The following is a 21,914-nucleotide window of genomic DNA, read 5'->3' on the forward strand; positions in this document are numbered from 1 at the left end:
TCCTCCTCTTCCCCCTTCGCGCGTTAAAAGAAAAAAAAAAAAAAAAAAAAGAAAAGAGTCATACGCACGAGCCGTGGCGGTTCGCGGAACGTTTCGAAGTTCTGGGCCGCGCGCGGAGGCAACAACTCGCGACAACGCCGTGACCGCACGCCTCGTACACGTGTGGCTGTATAAATAAGCTTTATGACGTCACCCCGCGCGCGAAGAACAGCCGCACGGTTCCGCTGCGTTCTCCTCTCCGTTCTCGTCTCTCTTTCTCCCCGTTTCGCTCTCTTTCGTTCCGCTCCCGAGCTCTCCTCTCCTTCGCGCTCCTTGAAACGTGCGCCGCGGAATTGCGTCGTTCGCTCTGAATTCCTCGAGCTCGAAAATGCGGTGAAGATTCGATTGCGGTCGAAGCTTAATGGAATTAAGCGTGAGGAATCATAAGAAAGTGCGGATCTAATAAACGCGGGATGTCGACTGGCTCGAATTTTTTATTGATTTTTATGCGATTATCTTGCTCGTGATAATTATTTAAAATGGAGGAGAGAGGGCTCATATCATATATAATTATTTATTGAGTACTAAATATCGTTAAACGAAAGAAAGGTACAAATTCAAAAATCGCGTGCGCGAGATACGGGAATTAATGAAATTTAACGTAGAGCCTCCGCGACGGATTATCACGAAGCTGCAAACTCTCGCAGAGACGATCTCTCCTTCGAGTTGCCCTCAGATAATCTCTCATTCAGAGTTCACGTTAATTCATATACCAACTTTTAAATTGCAATTTAATTATTAAAGAAAAAAAAACGTTTAATGTTAAGCGACTTAACGCGAGGTGTGTAATCAACCGTTTACGTCGAAGATGATTCATTAGAAAAAGATTGCGATAAGATTTCACGACAGGAAGAAAACGGTTTATTTATTCCGTGACGCATCCTGCAGAGCCCGTTCTCACAGCAGTGAGCCGCTCATATTGGAGAGCGGCGCAATAGACAATCGGTCGGAATAGAGTCTTACGTAATGCGAAAATAAGGCGATGATGATACGCGGCTTACTCTCTTCGCGAAGAAATCTTCGCGGCGAAATTGGCGCGTGGGCGCGAATCGCGCGAGTTCGCCCGTGTGAGATTAAAATATGGGCTGCGCTATATACGGTCACGGCACTAAAATCCGTAATACGTAAATAACCGTAACGAGAAGCCCTACATCCGTTACTGCAAATAAGCTTTAGAGCCGAGCCGCGCGATCCGCCCGAGCAATTCCGACGATTAATACTTGGCATCACAAAATGCGATCTCGCGATCGCGCGACGTCCGCGCGCGTTCGGGATTTCCAGTTATTCGTAGATTCGCGGAATCACTGTGTCATTATGTACGCGCGGGCGATTGTTCATATTTCTGGAATTTCGCACTTCTACAAATCGTCTAAAGCTGCTCGTAAAAGACGAGGAGGAATGTGTCCTTGAAAAACGCACTTATCGTAGGATGGAATAGCCAGTAAAATCTTTTCAATGCTAATTTCGAAGAGGACAAGGAAGAATTGACAGTATAATTTGCTTTTATGAATATAAAGATGAGTTTCTGTTGTACATTCGTTCAGATCTCAGATATCTCGAAAGTCATTGGACTGTAGACATTTCTTCAAAGATAGATAAAATAAATCTTTCTAAAATAAATCTGATAAAAAATAGATAAAATAAATCTTTAATTTTGGATTGAAGTGATATTCTTCGCAATAAGAATTTCCAATAGGGGAAATAGAGATGGATTAATCGATTTCAAAATTTGATTATCGTTTTGTTAAAAAATAGCTTTGAGCTGTCGCGTTGTAAATCCGTTTAAAATAATGGCACATGGCGATATAAGCAAAATTAATTTTAAATTTAGATATATATATATATATATTTATATAAATTCAATAAAAGAAAAATTATCAGATTCCTAAGAGTCGCCTTCTTTATTCTCTAATTATTTGATACTTAGCTCGACTATTACATCGAATATTACATTGTATTTTTTAATTTTTTATTTATATAGCATTTGTTTAAGGATTACGTTACACATCTGTTAGTTACGTCCTTTTGATTATAACGGTAAACGGCTGCAGTCGATTAAAGGAAGGTCGCGAAATCTCTTTCCGGCCACGATATCTCACGACATAATGGGACGTATCTGCATTATTCCGTGTGGGCTTAGTCAAAACCGTTCCGCGCAATTATCCACGCAATTTATTCGTGACGGCACTTCGCGTCGCTTAACATAAGAATATCGGGCGAGCGTGTGAGTTTGCCCTGAGCGGGAAAAAAACGCGAGCGGCTATGAAAAGTTTAAGAGGGGGGGGGGGTGTGATGGTACATAACTACGAAAGGGAGGATCTGGCACCACTAGCAAATCCGCGATAAGTATGCGCAAAATGTATGAAAAAAAAAAAAAAAAAAAAAAAAATAAAAAAAAAGAAGAAAAAAAAAAAAGAAATTCGCGCACGAAGCGGCGAAATCGTTTACGGGGAAGCAGCTCTGTAAATTTGAGAGGATCCGATACATGTCTTCTAGAATTTTTTATATTACAAATGTATCATGTGATGTGCAATAAATTTTCCTCCCTAATATCAGTCCAAAACAAGCTATATATAAATTTAACAACACACCAAATAATAAATATTGATGAAATCCGAAGTATCTTTAAATATGACTTTAAATCTGCATTCTATTAAAAATTATATTAATTATTTTTGTTTAGCATCTCGACTACGTGTGATGTTATTATGTGAATGTCAATTTAAAATATATATTTAGTCGTCAAGCATTTCTTCTCTTTTTCAATTGTATATTTTTTGCATTTCGCCCATTACGCACAGCGCGTCGTTTCGTTAAAGAGATAGGAAGCTCTACGGGGGTTAGATGGACGGGATTAGACGAGCGCGAGGGGGATGAAAGCGAAACGACGACGAAACGACGGACGTTTGGAGCGTCAGAGATGATGGAAGCTGTAAATGACTGAGAAAGGAGACGGGTGTACGGTCGTATCTCTTCCTCGCGAGAGATTTCGTCGCGGTACAATAAGAAGAGGATTGAAAACCGACGAGAGGGATGACGACAGTTAAAGAAGAACCAGGAAGAACCGGAAGGGAGGGGGGAGGGGAGGAGGAGGGGAGCGGGCGTACTGTACAAAATGTGACATTACCGGGAACAAGCGATCATTAAGGCCACCCCGTGGCTAAACAAAGGGATCATTGAGAGACTTAAGCGGGGCTGCAGGCAGTTTGGAGACTAGTTTCGCGCAGTCGCTCGAACAAGCGAATTGTACATCGCCACTTTCGCAGATTTTCTCTCCTTCTCTCGTTCTCTCTTTCACTCGCCCTCCCATCCCCCCCCTCCCCCCTCGTCGCTCCCCCTCCTCCTTTGCTCGCTCCGCTCGTTCGCCTTTGCACTTCTCCGCATCGGTGCACTTCGACCTTTGGACAACGGGAACATCTCCCACGGGTGCCGTGCGGGTTTCCATTTTGATTTCGAGGTTGAATTGACCGCTCGTTCAACTCTTAACAACGTTCAAACGCTACTTTCTGAACTTGATGAACGTTCAATTTTTGCTCGAGACGAGGCGTATACTATTTTCCGACTACCGCCCATCATTCGAAGAGTGATAAACTTTTTTTAAGAGAGAAAGGATTTTAAGGGTTTTCATCACTTAAGGATTACACCTATTTTTGTAATTTTTATATTATACAATGAGAAAATTATGAAAAATCTACAACTTATTCTAAATCGCATTTGAAGATAATAGAAAGAAGTTTAGCAACGGTTTGGAACTTGGATCAAATTATTTAAATAAACAAATAGAAGTGTAATAGTGTGCTCTAATGGAAACGTAATGAGGAAACAATGATAAAAATTTCAATTTTTTTATATAAGTATTTTAAATATTTAAGTACTTTAATTATATAAAGTTTCATTGTGATGCAGAGATTAGTTACAGAACAACATTTATAGAAATCATTTTGAATATTTAAAGTTTTTCTATTAAAAACTTGAAATTTTTGTCATTATTTCTTAATTACATTTGTATTCAAGTGCATTTCTACTTTACATTTAAACTTTTGATTCAGGTTCTATTGTCGCAAAACTTTTCTACTAGATGCAATCTAAAATAATCTATATTTTTGTATAATTTTTTTATTGTAAATAAAAGTATATAAATATAACACATTCTTAATCGAGAACTTCGCGGTGCAAAAATTATAAATATCTGCTAATCAAGATTGAAAAATAGGAAGTGTTAATTTTTCAAGTAGTCTCTGTCTTTCGAAGGAGAGACATAATTCGAAATAGCGAGCATTTCCAATATCGTGTCTTGTAAAAAAAAATATCAAAGTAAGGAAGTAATTATAATAATAATTTAATCCGGTATAGGAAATAACTCACGCAAACATTGACGGCCCTTGCGACACGAGGATGGCTTAGATTTTCCATACATTATCCAGCGAGTTTCGCTGTCAGGTTCGATTACATCGGCTGCATACCGATTGGACTGATATTATCGATTCTCATATACACGAGGAGACGGAGCATCATTCGTATACTCGGCGTATGTAAACCCACCTCCCCTCCCCCTCCCCTCACCCCTACTTCCGGAGGTAATCTCATTTCTTACCGACAACGCGACGAGATCGGCGACGGCCGAACGTTGTTAACGTATCGTCATTGAAATCCGATTACATGCTCCACCGCCGTTCTCTGTACGAACAAAAAGCGACGGGAAGGAGGGAGAAAGAGAGAGAGAGAGAGAGAGAGAGAGAGAGAGAGAGAGAGAGAGAGAAAACGGAAGAGTAGGATGTCCACCGCGAGCGCGTAATTTTCTCCCCTTTCTTCCCTTTCTTTTTGCCCGAAACTTTTTCCTTTTTACCCGATCGTACGGTTGCAATCCCGGGGAATTTATTTTCTCGCCGATCGGCGCGCCGAGTACAAGGGTGCGCTTGTGGGGTGAATTTACGAGGGGACGTATCCGCGGCGGTCTCCCGGCCGCGGATGCGACCTGTCGTTATTTCCTCTTTTTTGTCAAGCCCGGCTTGACGCCGCCATCGAAATCAGAATTTTATTACGGACAGATGTGTGTGCCGGAGGGGTGGTTCGAAAACCGCGCGAATCACCGAGAAACCGGACGGGGGCGAGTAAACCGAAGCGACGCGGTCAGAAATCTCGCGTCGCGAATTATTGAAAGGACTCGAGAGATTCGATTGTAAATTTTTATTTTTTTTTTCTTTTTTTTTTTTCCAAGAGAGAAAAAGGAAAACGTCGAAGTCGGCCGTCTTGTAGCTCGATCCCCCGTGGCGAAAGCGGAAATTTGAGCATTCGCGATTTATGTTCGATTTATGCTCGTCGATATTAACGAGAGAAGTCAAGGAATTAAACAGCCATCCGGCGAGAATCGCGAACGCATTATAATCGTAAACTCGGCGCGCATATCTCGCTTTATCGAGATATATATTTTTGCGTTATTTGCGCACTCGTTCGTGCGGTTAGATGTCTCATGGCGGCCATAACCGAATTTACATAGGGCGGCTGCGACGCGCACCGAAACAGTTATCGGCTAAATAAACTGGAAAATGGTCCCGGGCCCGCGGAAAATGAACTTTGGGAAATTGCTGTGCGGTAGCCGGGCTTAATTGAATATATCGAGTTAATTAAGTATCTGCATTCTCATCAATATTAATATCATTTATATTAATCAGGTAGCAATAATGGATAATGTGGGACACGTCGCGCGCAGTATTTTACCATCGTAGAAATGATCGTTTCAAGTCGCGACGATTAATTGCGTTTGTGGGAACCGATGAATATATTAGATAAATTACCGCGTCTGCAAAACGCATTTCGCTCGTACAAACGTGTGGGGCTACCATTATTGATGCAAATCGGGCTTAATCGGGGGAGAGAACGTTTCCATCGCAAGGTGCAAAAATCGCGATTTTCATGGATTTGACATTCAAATGTAATTAACGATGACACTTAAGCTCTTACTTCATTCTACTCCGTCGCTGATTGCATGCGTATGTATAATCCATATGTTGCATTCCCCTCGAGTAATCGCGTGCGAGTCCTTACGTCCTCGTCTAAAACAAAAAGAAAGATTTTTAATTCAATTAACAAATCGAATTAAATTAATTCTCCGGGCGCGTGTGTGAAATTTTAATCACCTCGTCACCGAGGAATCAAAGAAGATATTAAGGGCAATTATAGAGTCATTAGGAATAAATATTTCTTTAATAAAAACATTATGGATCGGAAGAATCGGCCATCATCAATTATCATTAAAAAAGTGCTGCGGTGCACACGGTGCTATGTGTTTCTGATTGATCCTATTAAATATTAGAGACCCCCCCGCAGCGCCAGGATCTGTGTCAAGTTTCTCATCTGTTGGAGAGGAGACGTGGGCACAGCCGCATTCCGGCGAGTCATCCTCATAACATCGCGCTCCGTCGTCGTCATCATCATCCACCGCTGCATTCGGAAAAGAATATCTCTCCACCCACGCGCACATACATTTACACACACACACACACACACACACACACACACACACACACACACACACACACACACACACACACACACACACACACACACATACGCGCACGCGCGCACATACATTCGTGCGCTTAGCGTTCCCTGCTCGACGGAGAGAATCGACAATTTGACGGATCGATGACCGTTCAATATGCCGGCGGACTCGATCATCTCTCTCTCCTCTTCTCCTCCCTCTCGCTCTTTGTCTCTCTCTCTCTCTCTCTCTCTCTCTCTCTCTCTCTCTCTCTCTCTCTCTCTCTCTCTCTCTCTCTCTCTCTCTCTCTCTCTCTCTCTCTCTCTCTCTGTATATATACATTCTCGCGGGATTGCGCGGAGGCGTGAAGGCACCACCATTATTTATGAGGACCGTAAATCACGATCGATCGATCTGTCAGATCGATCGCGCGCGCTCGCGCGTCCGTCAAACGCCGCCTCCCCGACATCGTGTCTCAACGTCGGGGAAACACTTTGACGAGAAAATACCCGCGTATGATGCAACTATCACGGCTATCATCGTGACGCTAGTGGAATTATACCGGGCAAACACAATATCGCGCGTGCGACATATCCGCGTACATGTGTGTCGCACGTACGCACATCGAGGTGTACACCCGACAACGTCTCTCTCTCTCTCTCTCTCTCTCTCTCTCTCTCTCTCTCTCTCTCTCTCTCTCTCTCTCTCTCTCTCTCTCCACCGCCCTGCCGCGGCCGAGATGTTATTCTTCGTCGAACGCGTTGCTGTCGCTCGCTATTTATCACACTTTATTACCCTCCGCCTAGAATCTGCGAAGTAAGAGAATACGAAGGAGATACGCGCTGGATTATCGGGTTACGCTGTCCGATGTTGAGATACGATGTTGAGTATGAAGATCATTTTTTGTAACTAAAGTAATATCACACACACACACACACACACACACACACACACACACACACACACACACACACACACACACACACACACACACACACACACACACACACACACACACACACACACACACACACACACACACACACACACACACCACAATGAATAAATATAAGTAAATATATGTAAATATATATATAAAATTTATATAAAATAAATATATAAATAAATAATATAAAAGTAGATATAAAATTTATATTTTTCAAATTTATATTTTGGTAGACATTTTTGTTAGAAAGTAATAGCGACATTCGATTTTTAATTTCATCAATGACATCAAATGAAGCAATTAAAGGACGTTCCACTAGCCGCATCAAAGAGAACTTCCACTTTAAGAAATAATACAAAGATATTTAGTTTATTTTTTTCGGTACCCTCATGTGTTCACGCATCATCAATGAGGTTATCCTCCTCGTAATCTGTGCTCGTAATTTTGCGCATGAAGCGCGATCGTCGCTGAAATAACACGAGAAACGCGACGGAGAGAGACAGAAATTCCTTTTTCAAAAGCGCCGCTCAATTTGCCATACTTGGCTTATCGCATCTCGCCTACATTTTGCTCGCTCATTACTCTCGTTTGTTAAGGCGAGGCTTTCTTACATAAGGTGACTCAGATTCCTGCAGCGTGGAAAGCGAAGGAACGATGTAGAATTTCTGATTAATAGGTGCTTCAGTGGCAGCGATTTACGATAATCATGACACCGATGACACCGCGGAGATACAGTTAATTGCTTAACAGGTGCCGTTTACATCGCTTAATACGCCTCCGGCGATCAAACGCTTTTGCCGGATCAATAAAGCGGCAATTAGTGGTAATACGCGCGTTTCTTCTGGATTAATATCTCGCAGCGGGATAATTGCAGAAAAACGTTTAAGTGAGTTGCGGCGATCGAAATTACATTACTATTTTCGAATAATGAATCTTTTCGTGTCACTCGACGAACTAAAAAGTATGCAAAGGAGCCTTTCTACGCTGCAATTTGCAGAGATAAACGATTATTATAATACTTAAAGCACTCGCGAATAATGGCAGTAACGCGCTTAATCACGTTTTTCTCGCAAATTAAGATAATATGAGTTTTATACACCACTGGAAATTTTATATATGCACGCGGAGGCGTTAATACCATTTTGCGCCGCCTTTAATTTCCGAAAAAGACTGTTTTTTTCCCGAATTTTGCGTTGCAATATTTTATAATTATTTTATATTGTGTCAGGTGCAATTAAAAGAAATAAATGTTGTTTAATTTCAGATGGATTTATATGAAATTGTGCGAGAAGAATGAAAAAGGTGGTTAATTAGATTTTAGTCAAGCACACTCAAAGTTTAACAAGATATTAATACAATTTATAAATTATAATTATATTACATATTAATTGTAATCTTTTAGTCGATTAACTTTTTATAGATGTAATTTGTCTGTTAATTTTGATTAAGCAAAAAAACTAGCTGGGCAGATGCAAAATTAATCTACATTTCTGCAGAACGCGCGCGGGCCATCGTGTGAACTTAAAATGTGATTACAAATTGCTTGACGACAGGATGAGTTTGAAGGAATTTTATCTGCGGAGACTGGCCTAGATTCGCCCCTCGAAAGCTACAAACTATGTAAATCGCGGACTAACAAGCTTGTTAACTCCAGCGGAAGGAATGCACCAACGGTCAATTCACTACAGATACATAGCGAATCGTGAACGGTGAATTTAAAATTCACGAACGCAAAGAGATATCGTAAATAAGCGTAAAAAATCAAATTTGATAAAAAGAACCCTATAATAGTAGTAGGCAATTTATTTTCTTTACGTGTCAATTTTCCCAATTTATTTTTTTTTACGTGTCAATTTTCCCACAGAGAGATCTGCCGCTCGCAACGACCGAAAATGAACAAATTGGTAAAACGAAACAATATTTCCGCTCAAAATCGCTGAAATTTCACTGAAATATCTTTTCCGTGAACATCCGTTACATCGACAAGCCAGAAAGAGCGAGGAAGGGCGGGGGGAGGGAGGGAGGGGAGGGAGAGAGTAATTAAACTCGCGCACCTGCACGATATTCAATTTTTCGTGATTCGTGACTCACTCCTCGATCCGCATCCATCACAAGTACGGTCCTTCCAGGAGGAACCGTATTTCTCGTTTGCGGGAATTCGCTCCTTCCGGTGCCGGTGTGCGTGTCCCAACGGTCCCATTAGTTAATGCCGCCCGCACCTGCCATCCAACAACAGGTGACGGGGCCCCGGGCCTCGTGTTCGGACGCGTGCCCTCGCTGCAGAAACGTGTTCCTCCCGAACGGCCGCGTATGCAATCGCGGGATGCAATCGAGTTGCCATAAAAAAAAAAGGGAGAAAGGTACGAGCGTACGAGCGAGGCGCGCGTTTGTCTCTTTATGGCGCGCTCCGAGCCGATTCGGGCGCGAGAGGCCCTTAAACTTCAACCGACGTCGTATATCACACTCGCTTCCGGATGAAAAAACGCGGTCTTTCGTAATACACGTAATGTGAAACGCGCGAACAAGTTGTCTGCACGAAATTATCTGGCCGTCCGGCGGACGCGACGCGCAAGAAAATGGGCGTGTTGAATGAGAGACACGTCAAATTACTTAAAATAATAATATCCATCATTGTCGATCAATTTTAACCTCGATTTAAATCTATCTTTTTTTCTATTTTTTTTTTTCTAATTTTTTTCTTTAATTTCCCTTAGAAATTAAGAAGAGAAAAGAAGAGAGGCAGGTTGAGCCGAGATGAAAGTTGATCTGGACGTGGAAATGGACACAAGTAAGATTTATCCGTCCGATCGTTTGTGATACGTACTTGCCATTCCCGTACGGGAATTAAATTTGCATAAATTGCACATCACGCCGGACGCTTTGAGAGATCCCATAAAACGAGGCCCGAGTCACACGCTTCTCCGATCTCCGTACGTCTCGTCGGGACAACGCGCGCGATACTGAACTAGTGTTTTTCCTCCTTGAACAACCAACTGGAATTACACGAGACGAGACCGTTGCGTCCTTGTGCGCAACACCCACCATTGCATTATGTTACGGACTCTCTAGCGTTCGCGTCGTTACTACGTCGCGCCGTTATTCCGTATTCGATCGGCGATCGTGAACAATATTTATTTCTACTACTACGGAGGCTTTCGTCGAATAAAGAGAAAATCGAAATTCTTTTTTGTTTTTTTTTTTTTTTTTTTTTCTATTGAAATCGAGATATAAATATCCCCGAGCTTGGATATCCATTTAATACGCGCCCAATTTACAGCATTCGTAAACTCTGCAAAATACCGCTACGTAAAAAAAAAATATATATATATATATATATATATATATATATATATGTAGAAAAGATACAATAAAGTATCATATTTCTCAGAGAGCCGCGTGTAGACTGTTAAATAACAATAGCGGTACGTATTCATGCTGAACAAATGGCTACATCGTGCTAGGCTGTAGACGTGTTTTACATGATTACAGGATTATCCAAGAGCAAGAATAATATATTTACGTAACTAATATAGTGCTCGTGCACAATGTCGCAATAATATCGTCAAACATTTGCCGAATGATATATATATATATATATATATATATATATATATATATCGCGCGTCGTCAGGTAATAAGTGGCTCAAACTACAAACGGCTCTATGAACTTATTTTGCGCCGAGCCGCGGGATTACAGAATGACAAGTCTCGAAGCCGCAGTGCGGCGAGAGACGCAAGGTAAAGATCTCGGCTGTTACTGCTGCTGCTGCTGCTGCTGCTGCGTTCTCTCGCCGCTCGGGGAAGAGAGAGAAAGGCAAATAAAGTAACGACAATCAAATTAACAGCCCAAATCTCACGCTCCACTGCTCACTGACTCACACTCTCCATGCGCCGCGTGGTGTATGTGTGGTGTGTGTGTGTGTGTGTGTGTGCGAGCGCGCGCGCGCGCTTTTGCCATAGACTACACATATCAACAATGTATCCAGGTTGGATATAAATACGCATGAATCACACGTCACGCAATCTCGCAGCTTCGGAAGGGCGTGCCCGGAAGGTATTGTTTGCCATTGTGTGTCAACCGCGCCGCGGTTTTTCCTCGGAGAGCTTTCGCGGTAAAAGAAAATGTGATCTTTGCGGCCCGGTTATATCCCTCGATCTATCCTTCCGAATATAAGCTTCGCAGTTACCGTATCGGTAACTTACTTATAGTCGCGCCTATTCGCCTCTCAGACTGTCACTGAGGGACACCGCGTTACTCCGAATCCGGAAATTCTCGAACGAGCAAATTGGTGGAGCGTGAAAGGACAATTCTGAAAATATGTCCTCTCTCCCGGAAAGAGGAACATGTTTGAAAATACGTTCTTCCTCTCGGAAGAATATTTCGATACGACTAATCGATTAATCCGCGAGGGCGAGAAAATATGCTAACGTGCGAGGTGCAGCAGACAACGAGATAACGAGATAAGGAAATGTATCGAACACATTGGCGTGCCATTAATTTTCCCTGGGAAACGAGAACAGGGAATTGACAAGCAACGTCGAACCGTTGCCGCACGGCGTTATTTAGACATGCCATAACTTACAATCAGTTACAGAATCCTATTATGTAACTGGATTGTAATAGTCTTCATTAATCAGCGAATCTCCTTCTCCTCCGCGAGCTCCGCGATCGAAGGGAAATGGCAGGCTCTCTCGCATACTTTATATGCAGTTCTTGCCTCGGACTCAGCTAGGTAAACTCGATTCTCGAGTCTATAAATCGCAGTCCGAAAGGATATAAGCCAATTTCAGTCCAAGGGACAGATTCTAATTCTACTTTTACTTCCGCCTTCAATCTTCTCCCCGGCGTTAATTCCACTTCCACCGCCCGGGAAAAGGACGAATTCTAATTCAGGAAGTTGCAACGAGCAAGGTTTTTCGTGGTCCTCGACCGTACAGCTTGTTAAGCAACAGCGAATTCTGCCACAGCAATTTGCAAACTTCAACGACTCTTCGCAGACTGCTCGTATCGGGCCGGAACCGTATTTCATTGAAGCAGGTCCCATATTTTCGCGAATTTCACTTCCGTGAGCTGCTGTTTATTAACCATTTGTCTAAATATTCTTTTCGCGCGGATAGACGACGCGAAACGAGAGAGATGCGATTTCATGAAAATTTATCGCTTCATTTAATAAAATTTTAGTGCAATGAGATGTTCCTAGTAGATAGCGATGTGAAGATTTGAAAGAATCGATTCTCTCTTTTTACCGAATTGATTTTCAGAATCGATGCATCGATTGCAAAAAGAATCGATTTTCAAGAATTTTTCCGCAATTTTTTTTTTAATTATATATTAACATAAAGTTGTCACTTTTCGAAAAAATGAAAAAAATTTGGTTTTATAATGAAGCAAGGAAATTGGAAAAAATCAGTCAATTGCAAAACAGTTCAAAAATTCTATTTGATAATATAAAATAAGAATCAAAATCGTTACTGCTAAAAAAAGATTTACAAAATAAGTTTATTGCTTAATTATTATAAATTTATAAAAAATTTTTTATAAGAGTTTATTATTTTTTATTGTTAAACTTTGGTATTTATGACAGTCACAGCATAAATAAAAATTGTATTTGTTATATCAGTTAGGTGAGCTAGATATGTACTCATATTTTTTTTTTATAATTTGACAATGAAAACAAAGCAAATATCTTTTTTATCATCAAGATAAATATATAATTACTTTGACCACACCATATGTAGTTTGCAAAGTGAATCCTGCATTATTGTGTGCTAAAGTAGCACTATCTGTCAGAAAAAAGAATCGATTCTCTAAAAAAAAGAACGAAATCAATAAAGATCAAGATTTTCAAAAATTGATTAATAATCAATTTATCGTCCAAAATAATCGATTTTTCAAGAATCGGGAAAGAATTTCACGTCACTACTGTAGTTATTCTATGAGTGAAGCAAGAATCGAATTGGAAACTTTTCCTCGCGCAAAAATAAATTAAGAGACAACGTATCTTAATGCACGGTAGAACCACGGTAGATGCAGAACATCGTATTACATTCATCCATTAAATGACGATCCTCGTAAACAGGAGTGTACAAAAGATTAAGAACGCTCGGAGTAAGCTTCACTATGGAGGAATGGATAAGCGCTTAATAATAAAACTTATTAAGTGATTTTAATTTTAAGCCGTGCAAAAAGTTTTAATTGCGTGAGAGTACGAAGATAATTACGTTAATTGCAATGAAAGTATATCTTATGGATACTCTTATTTATCGCGAGCAAAACTTCACCTTAGAATTTTCAATTTCATCCTTTCCCGCCGAAGTTTCGGAAACAAAAGCACCACGATCAAGTTTTTATAATAATAATAATAAAAAAAAAAAAGTTACGATTCTCCCTTCGAAATCCGTTAATGCGGACTCGTATTGCTAATTGAAACACATTTATTATATCTCGCTTACTCATCATGTTACCGGCAAAACGGGATTGGCTGCAATTTTTATCTCAATCAGCGAATTCATTCGCTTCATTGTTCGTAGAATCGAGTCGACATTTTCGACACACAGCGCGATTTACGCTTCTTCTCTCTCTCTCTCTCTCTCCCTCTCTCTCTCTCTCCCTCCCCCCCTCTTTCCTGCCCTCTCGAGCTCTCGAGATACGAAACTAGAGCCAAGCAGCCGTGGTAAAAGGACAGGCAGTGACGCGTAATTGCGGGATGAAAGAAAGCGCGGGCGTTATCGCCAAGGGCGCCGAGTAACAGAATATCGGCCGATAGAGTTACATTCAGTATCCGATCCGCCGCAAACTTGGTAAAGCGCCTCGCTCCGGATCCCACTTCCAAGGAAATCTTGCACTATTCTTGCGGAATACAAATCAGGCGTGAAAGAACAAAATGGAGAATACAGAGGAACCGTGTGCTCGAGCTGACGCTCGACTGGACGAGCGACTGTCACAAATTTTCCTGAGCCCCCTTCTGATATCTACACGCGATTATTCCGCTAAAATAATTTTTTTCAATTTTCTATAAGGATCTCGTGGAGCCTCGTGCGCCATTTTTCAGCTTCCGGAACGTGCAAATCTCGTTCGCTCTATATACGCTTTTGAATGCGCGATGTATCGTCGACGATGTAGCATCGGATGGAGCATATGGCAAAATTTCTTTGATCTTTCAAAACTTCTCTGATCGTCTTGACAGATCGAGAAAGAGAGAGGTAAATGCGTGGGCATATCGATCTTTCTTTCTGCCATTTATTTATTGGTTGAATTTTGTCTAGTGAGAAGGGGAATAGCAGCGTATTTGTACAAATTTTTTAATGTAATGCATATTTTTAATAATAATTTCGATTGCAATTTTGAATTTTAATTCGGATTAACGCTGTTATAGAGCACTTTTTTCTATCTTTCTTTTTCTATCCTCGCATTCTATGTCTATCTCGTTTTAAGTGCAGGAAATGCACTATGACGATATAATCCGGATCAAAACTCGTTGCAATTGAAAATGCTATCAATATGTAATGCTATGTACAAATGTCATAAAGTTGAAATTATTATATCTTATATTATCAATAAATAATTATGGTTTCTTGTTTTATTCTCTTACTTGTTTATTTTACTTGTTTATATTTGTTTATACTTGTTTATTTACGCAAAATAGGTAAATTGAAAACAGATATATCATCAAATGCCTCATGGGCTTAGTCTACATGAGTCGTTTCTACACAGAAAAAAATTACTCTTAAATAAAAAAATATTTTTATATATATTAGATTCTTAAATATACGTAGCAAGAATGTTACAATCTTCTTAAAAATTTTAATCTTTATTTGACTGAATTTATATTGATGCAAGTATCACTTTTGCTTAATTCAAGATTAAAAATCTTTTATGTGAAGATAGTAATATTCTTGCTTACATATGAGAATATTTGCAACAAAATACTATATGCATACTAAAATTTTTCTAAAATTATAATATTCTCCCTTGTATATGAGAATACGTGTCTTGATTTAAAACTTAAGTTTTGTTCTACCCATCTATTGTCTTATCCTTTTCTACATCTCTCAAGATAATTTTGATTAGAGATGAAAAAAACACAAATATTTTTTAATTTGGAATAAAAAATCAGTTTTTATGATAAAAAAATTATTTTTTATCGCAATACTAAAAGAAGATATGGAATTTATTTTTCTTGATATTTATCATTAAAATGTTCGATATTCTTCATTATTTCGATATTATTTAATATTTTTGAGTATTTGTAATTTCAAATCAAGAAGAAAATGTTTTTGCAATTGATAATGCATGCCTCTTCGAAACTAGTACATAAGCTCAAACTGTTATGAATCATTGTTTTAAGATAAGTTAATAACTGAAAGAATTTTTATGTGTCTTCTATATATCTTTTTATGTTAATTTATGAATTTCTAAAAATTAAACACAAAAAGATGCATCTATTCAAACAACACGAACTTCATTTTTTGTTTCCTATCGACAATAATCTAGTGTCCATTACCACCATCATTTAGTCATTGTACTATATTTTGATTGTTTACATTTTACACAGAAATCTTTCGAATGAATGCAAAAATTGAATTCTAGAAAAATAGTACGGCATCAAATGTCAAATATATATATATATATATATATATATATCCGAGTAAAAAACTCTCAGGCCCGGAAAAAAAAATCTATTTTTACTCAAACGAAACTTTTACTCAAAAAGTTTCCACTTTTTTCATCGTCATTTTTATCTCTAGTTTTGATTCGATCCAGAACTATACCATCGACGCGCGATACCTTCGTCGTTCGTGAATCACGCGCGTCGATGGAATACGTCGCGTTACGCAATACGTAATCGCGAACGGCGAGGCACGCATGCGACGAATACGTGCGTGCGTGCGTGCGCGTATACGTGTGCGCGTGCGCGCGCGCGCGTGTATGTGTGTATGCGTGTGTGCGTGTAGATCCCGTTCGCGCGATGCGTCGTTTACTTCCTCATGTACCGTGCGACACGCATTCGTCGTCGTCGCCACACGCGCCCGCAGGCGGGCCTCCGTTCCGGCAGGCGTCATTACATTTTTCCCTCCTTTTGTGTCCCGAGCCGAGGGACTCCGGCTCGTCAAGGACACGCTTATCCGAGTTGTTTAAACGCTCGCCGCGCGTGTGATTTAACGAATTTCTTCCTCTCGAACTTTGCGCGCGAAGAAGGAGCGCGAGAGAGAACGCGGCGGGGGAGGGGCGCGGAGCGGAGGGGAGGAGGGGGAGGGGAGAAGGGAACCGTTTCCGTAATGAATGGAGAACGGTGATGTCGGTACAGTCGGCGCGTTGATGATGTAGCGCGATCCGCTGTCGTATGGAGTGGAACGCCAGGCCTCTCGATCACAATTGCGCGATTGTCGCGATTCGCTCTTGAAGAAACGAGGCTTTTGCATTTTGTGGAAAAACAAACATCGCGGATCGAGGAGGCCGAATATTTGTTTCGAGCACCAGCGTTTTTTCAAACGTGGACCGGACCTGTGGCACGGCCTGCACATTCGCGCGACGAACGCGGGGACAGTCACGCGTGTGCAAGCATACATACGTTGGCTTCGATCGTCGAGATTTATCTAACGGATAATTTCTCGCGTTTGGCCTTCCGCGCCATTTCGCCCGCCAGGACGATCGTTCCGCCGGGGGTTCCGATCGATTCCTCGTCGTCGCCGTCGCGCGCCGCCGTCGTCGTCGTCGTCGTCGTCCGTCGCGCGCTAAATCGCGCTACCGAGGAGGACAACAATGAGGGACTCTGTAATCGTCGAGAACGAGAGCGATCGGGCTCGAAAGAACATAATGCACGGCTCTGTGCTCGCCGCTGTGACGAGCGAGTTCCTCCCCGTTACGCTTATGGACCCCCGTGAATCACTCGACGCGCGCGAGAAACGGCGAATTAGCGCCGCCGATAGACAAGAGCGTTAGTCACGAGGATCGTTAGTCACTCGACGGGCGCTCGCCTCCGTGCCTCTTTTGCTGCCTCTTGCTTAGAAACATCGACGCTTTCATTTCTCTTCGAAGACGGAGGATGCGGACTAGGAGGCCAGACGCCGTAAATCCGATACAAAGTATCGTTCCGCTTGGATGGCGGACGCCATCAAAATGTTGTGAAAATTCCTGTTTGCTCTCCGCCGAGAGAGCGCGCCTGTTCGTTTTAATCTACGTCGCACTACACGAATTTTTTGAGAATGAGGCGCAATCATTTTCTCAAATATTTCCCTTTGCTCGATTATTTTTTTTTTTTCGAATATTTAAATCTCGAGATGCCTTCTAAAATAATAACAATAATAATAATAATAATAATAATTTCGAATTAAAATAAATTATGAATTATCCGAATTCGTACGAATCCAATGTACTTTTGTCATTAGCATAAAAATTATTTGAAATATTAATTTGAAAATGATATCACTGTAAAAGAAGTTTTGTGGCAAAAAGTATATTATTGTTAATATATCATTGAGGATGAAATAATCGCAAATTGTGAGAATACGTTATTCATCTCGCGTGGTTTATGGAACATTCAGTCACTTCGAAAGCTTTAATAATAGTATGAAATCAATGTGTATTTTGAGTGAAATGTCAAGGTTCCATATTATCGACTGCAATAAACCAGAATGCTTCATACCGAAATCGGCGTGTCTCAACAAAATCATTCCTACTTTACTATCGTCGCGCATACAAATACACACATTGTGACGTATCGCGCATGCACAAATAGATACTAATATCGTGACAGAATCGATTACCGCATTCGCCGTAATCGAGAATTTATATAGTATTACGCCCGAAGAAAACGAGGACTTTAATTTAATTAATTATCAGATAATTTACTATTTATTGTCGAGAATCAATTACAAAAAACAATTATTAATTACCAAATAACAGTGTGATACAGCCGCGAAATAATATTGCGATATTAAACGGCGTGATCTCACCGTGGAAATTTCGTCAATCGATCTTTCGTCATCGTTCTTCCCCGGAAAATATTCCCCCCCCGTGACCTCGATCCGCATTATTCTCGACGCGCTTCGCGCGTAGGTAGAGCCTCCATCTCGAGGTTCCTCATTTGTCCGTCCATCGAGAACTAGACGCGACCGAGTTTATGAATCATCGTCAGGCGAGTCGAAGGGAACACAACAGCTCCAGGGAGAAACGAGCGAAGACGCGGACGGATAGTAGCCGTATTCCGTTTCGCGAGCGGAGGAGTCATACCGTGAGAACGGGCCATTACGTAAGACGCCATCGCGCAGCGAGAGCCATCGGAGCTCTATGGCAGTCGCATGCGAGAGCCATAGCTCCGTTGAATCGACGACAAGAGTATAGTAATACAATAATTACAAGCTTGTCCACGCCGCAAATGCGTGGGTCGCGCATAAATCGTTTCCCGCGATTTATGCACAATGTAATCGCTCCAATCCGCTTCTTTCACTTTTTACATGGGTTTTTTTTTTCGTTTCCCAGTTTCTCCACAAGACGTTCTCAGCGCTCCCTAGCACTTCGGCAGACTCCGGCTCGATTTACCGTTAAGAAAAGTGTCGCATGGAGCTTTAGAGCAAAGTACATGTTGCTCTTTTTGAGGTTGTAAAACATCTCGGCGTATTCTCTTATTTTTTCTTTCACTTATCAAAGCCAAATGTATCCTTTTTGAGAAATGGTAAAAGATTTATACAAACTGGTCCACTTGATGCTACAAAGCCTTCTTTGATCAATTTGTAAAATTCTGATTGGTCAATCGAATGCTTTGAAACATTTGTAATGCTAAATGGACTGCAGCTACAATGATGGTCAATAATCCTTTTTTTTTTGAGTGCAAGAATCAGCCAATCAAGTAAATTCACTAGGATTGGCTCAGATTGCTCTGATTTTTATATTAGCCTAATGATTACTAAAAGGAATCATATTTCAAATTTTATGAAATAATTTTAGAATATAATTTTAGAATATATTTATAAAATATATTATAAAAATTATATCAATAAACAATCAATACAATAAGCCAAAAGGATAAATTTCAAAGAAAGCATTATTCGGTGGACTAGATTTAGAAGTTTAATAATTTTTGATCATTGAATTTATATCTATCATTATATCCATGTTGTTTCGAAATTGTAGATATAAATTCAATAATAAAGAATTATTAGACTTTTAAGATCTAGTCCATCGAGTAATGCCCCCCCCCCCTCTCTCTCTGATCTATTTTATATTAATAAACATATTAATAAAAATTATATTCCAGAATTTTTTTTATTTCATTAAATTACATGTACATTTTACGCACATGAAAAATATACCCCCCCCCCCCTCCTCTCCGGCTCCCATTATCATTTTTTAAACTTTACTGTACTCTTTTCTCGTGATTCAGAGATGGTAACCTTAATCGAGTACGGAAAGTATGAGTAACGTTTATACTCTGGACGTTTACTCCGTTGGAGCTGATATATTAATGACCGCCCGCACGATTTCGACATTGAAAACTCTCGAAAAACTCTCGTGTTTCGGCCATTAAGGATGCCGTGCAACGAATACCGGCTGGCGCGAAAGAGGCGCGATCAGGTGAAACCATTTTAGAACAATGCTTGTTCCGCATCGGTGCGTGCGCGACGAACAAAAGAGGCTGACACGAGGGAGGGGCGGACGCACGGGGAGGTGGGGGAGGGGGATACGAGCGGCCGGCGCGGCGCGGCGTCGAGGAAGGGAAAAACGAGAGGCGAGTAAACAGAATGATTGAGAATCGTCAGAGGAACCAAGACATCTCCACGAGTTCCTTCGGCGATTCTCCCCCGCATTTGGCTTTGTTGTTTTCCACGGCGTTTTCCCTTCCTTTCCTCGGCCGGTGCGGCCCGTTTGTGTGTACATATCGTTAACACCCTTTCTCCCTCCCGCGTCCTCTCTCCCGCCCTACCCTCTTTTCTTCTCCGACCGACTGTCACCAATCTGTTCCAACTGCACACTGTGTACCTCGGTACACTCCTCTTCCTGTCGCCCTCTTCGTTAGTTTCCCCGACTTCCTTTTTATACCTCACCCCCCCCCCCTCTCCATCGTCCCGCAACCGCATCTCCCATCATGTCTCATGCATAACGTAAACTTATCCGTTGCCTTTGTGCCAGCCAAGAACGGAATATCCCACCGGCTACGAGAGCTCGAATTGTAAGCGCAGGTCCGGGCGGCTCCTCCCTTGCCGCTGTCTATCGTCGCTAACGAGACGGACAGTCCGAGCCGCCTGGAAATGTCCGTCTGTGTGTGTGTGTGTGTGTGTGTGTGTGTGTGTGTGTGTGTGTGTGTGTGTGTGTGTGTGTGTGTGTGTGTGTGTGTGTGTGTGTGTGTGTGCCAGTGTCTATTCTTAGACAATAACACGCGCGTATTATCGCGAGCTATCACGATGAGACGTGTGCAGTTTCGTCGCTCCGCGACTCGCCGGCGGTTGCCGTTGGAAAATGAGCGCGTAACGGAGCGCGTTGCATGGCGAGGGGGGGGGGAGGGGGAGGTTGCAGGCCAGGGGGTGGCAGGCGGCCGGCGTATACGTCGCCTTAGTAATTGGAGTACGAGTGTTACCCTCCTTAACGCTATTAGAGACGTTATATCGGATAACAATTTCCCGCGGAGGAGGGATATTGATCTCCGTTGGCAAAGTAAAGCGGGGCGCGAGTGATTTTCCGACGAGCCCGACGTCGTCACGTCGACGCGAGACTAGAAATTTCGCCACGGCGAAAAGGGGAGGTTGACGTATCGCACGTTCGGGCTGTCACTTCAAAGGGGAACCGGGGAATCGCTCGGGCGGATCTTCATCGGCGGATTCTCTCGAGCGAATCATAATCCACGGAGTTGAACCTCCGGGTTACCGCGCGTGAAGATCGCGAACTGGCATCTCGAGTAAAGACGGAGGAAGATCATCAACACGGAGGAAGAGGCCAAAAGGGTTAACGGCCCGAGGACATCGTTGGCGTTCCGCGAATAGGATGATTGTCTCCGCCGCTGTCTGGTGCACACACTCATAATGGCGCACGCACAAACACACACACACACACATTCATAATGGCGCACGCACAAACACACACACACACACACACACACACACACAGACACACAAATACTCATGCACTTTTATCGCGCGCTCGTGACGCGCTCTCCTTTCGAAATCTTTGTTGCGCGAGAGCCTGTATCAAGGGCTGCGCCGTTACAACATTTTTATGGGCCATGTCCTCCTCCGCATCGTACTCCCTTTTCCCGTCCCACCGCCCTTTTGCCCCCGCGAGGGCCGAGGACGACTGTGAGGATTCACCCGGGCTCGTTTAGATAGGACTCCTCCCCCAATTCAGATACACCGAAATTGCGCGAACCGACGAACATAACCGCGGCAGTAAAACCTTCATCGCACTTCCTCTCCGCGCGTCTTCCTCCTCTCTCTCTCTCTCTCTCTCTCTCTCTC

General features: G+C 42.0%; 1 protein-coding gene across 7 annotated transcripts in view; it reads right to left on the bottom strand.

Moving 5' to 3' along the window:
• Positions 1 to 21,914, bottom strand: part of LOC148935403 (uncharacterized) — a 162,810-nt gene that overhangs the window by 12,139 nt on the left and 128,757 nt on the right. For 5 of the 7 annotated variants that reach the window (XR_016140357.1, XR_016140356.1, XR_016140362.1 and 2 more), the window contains one exon: positions 6,001 to 6,092. Coding sequence is in view for 1 of the 7 variants with exons in the window: in XM_089081536.1 (XP_088937662.1) it covers positions 6,081 to 6,092 (12 nt within the window). In the remaining 6 variants the exon portion in view is untranslated. Of the gene's footprint in view, positions 1 to 3,604; positions 6,093 to 21,914 lie in introns of those variants that run through there. The other 2 variants (XR_016140358.1, XM_089081536.1) reach the window with 1 other exon arrangement.

The sequence above is a fragment of the Pogonomyrmex barbatus genome, unplaced genomic scaffold (assembly GCF_055798465.1).
Source record: "Pogonomyrmex barbatus isolate J1 unplaced genomic scaffold, ASM5579846v1 scaffold5, whole genome shotgun sequence".
Taxonomy (NCBI): domain Eukaryota; kingdom Metazoa; phylum Arthropoda; class Insecta; order Hymenoptera; family Formicidae; genus Pogonomyrmex; species Pogonomyrmex barbatus.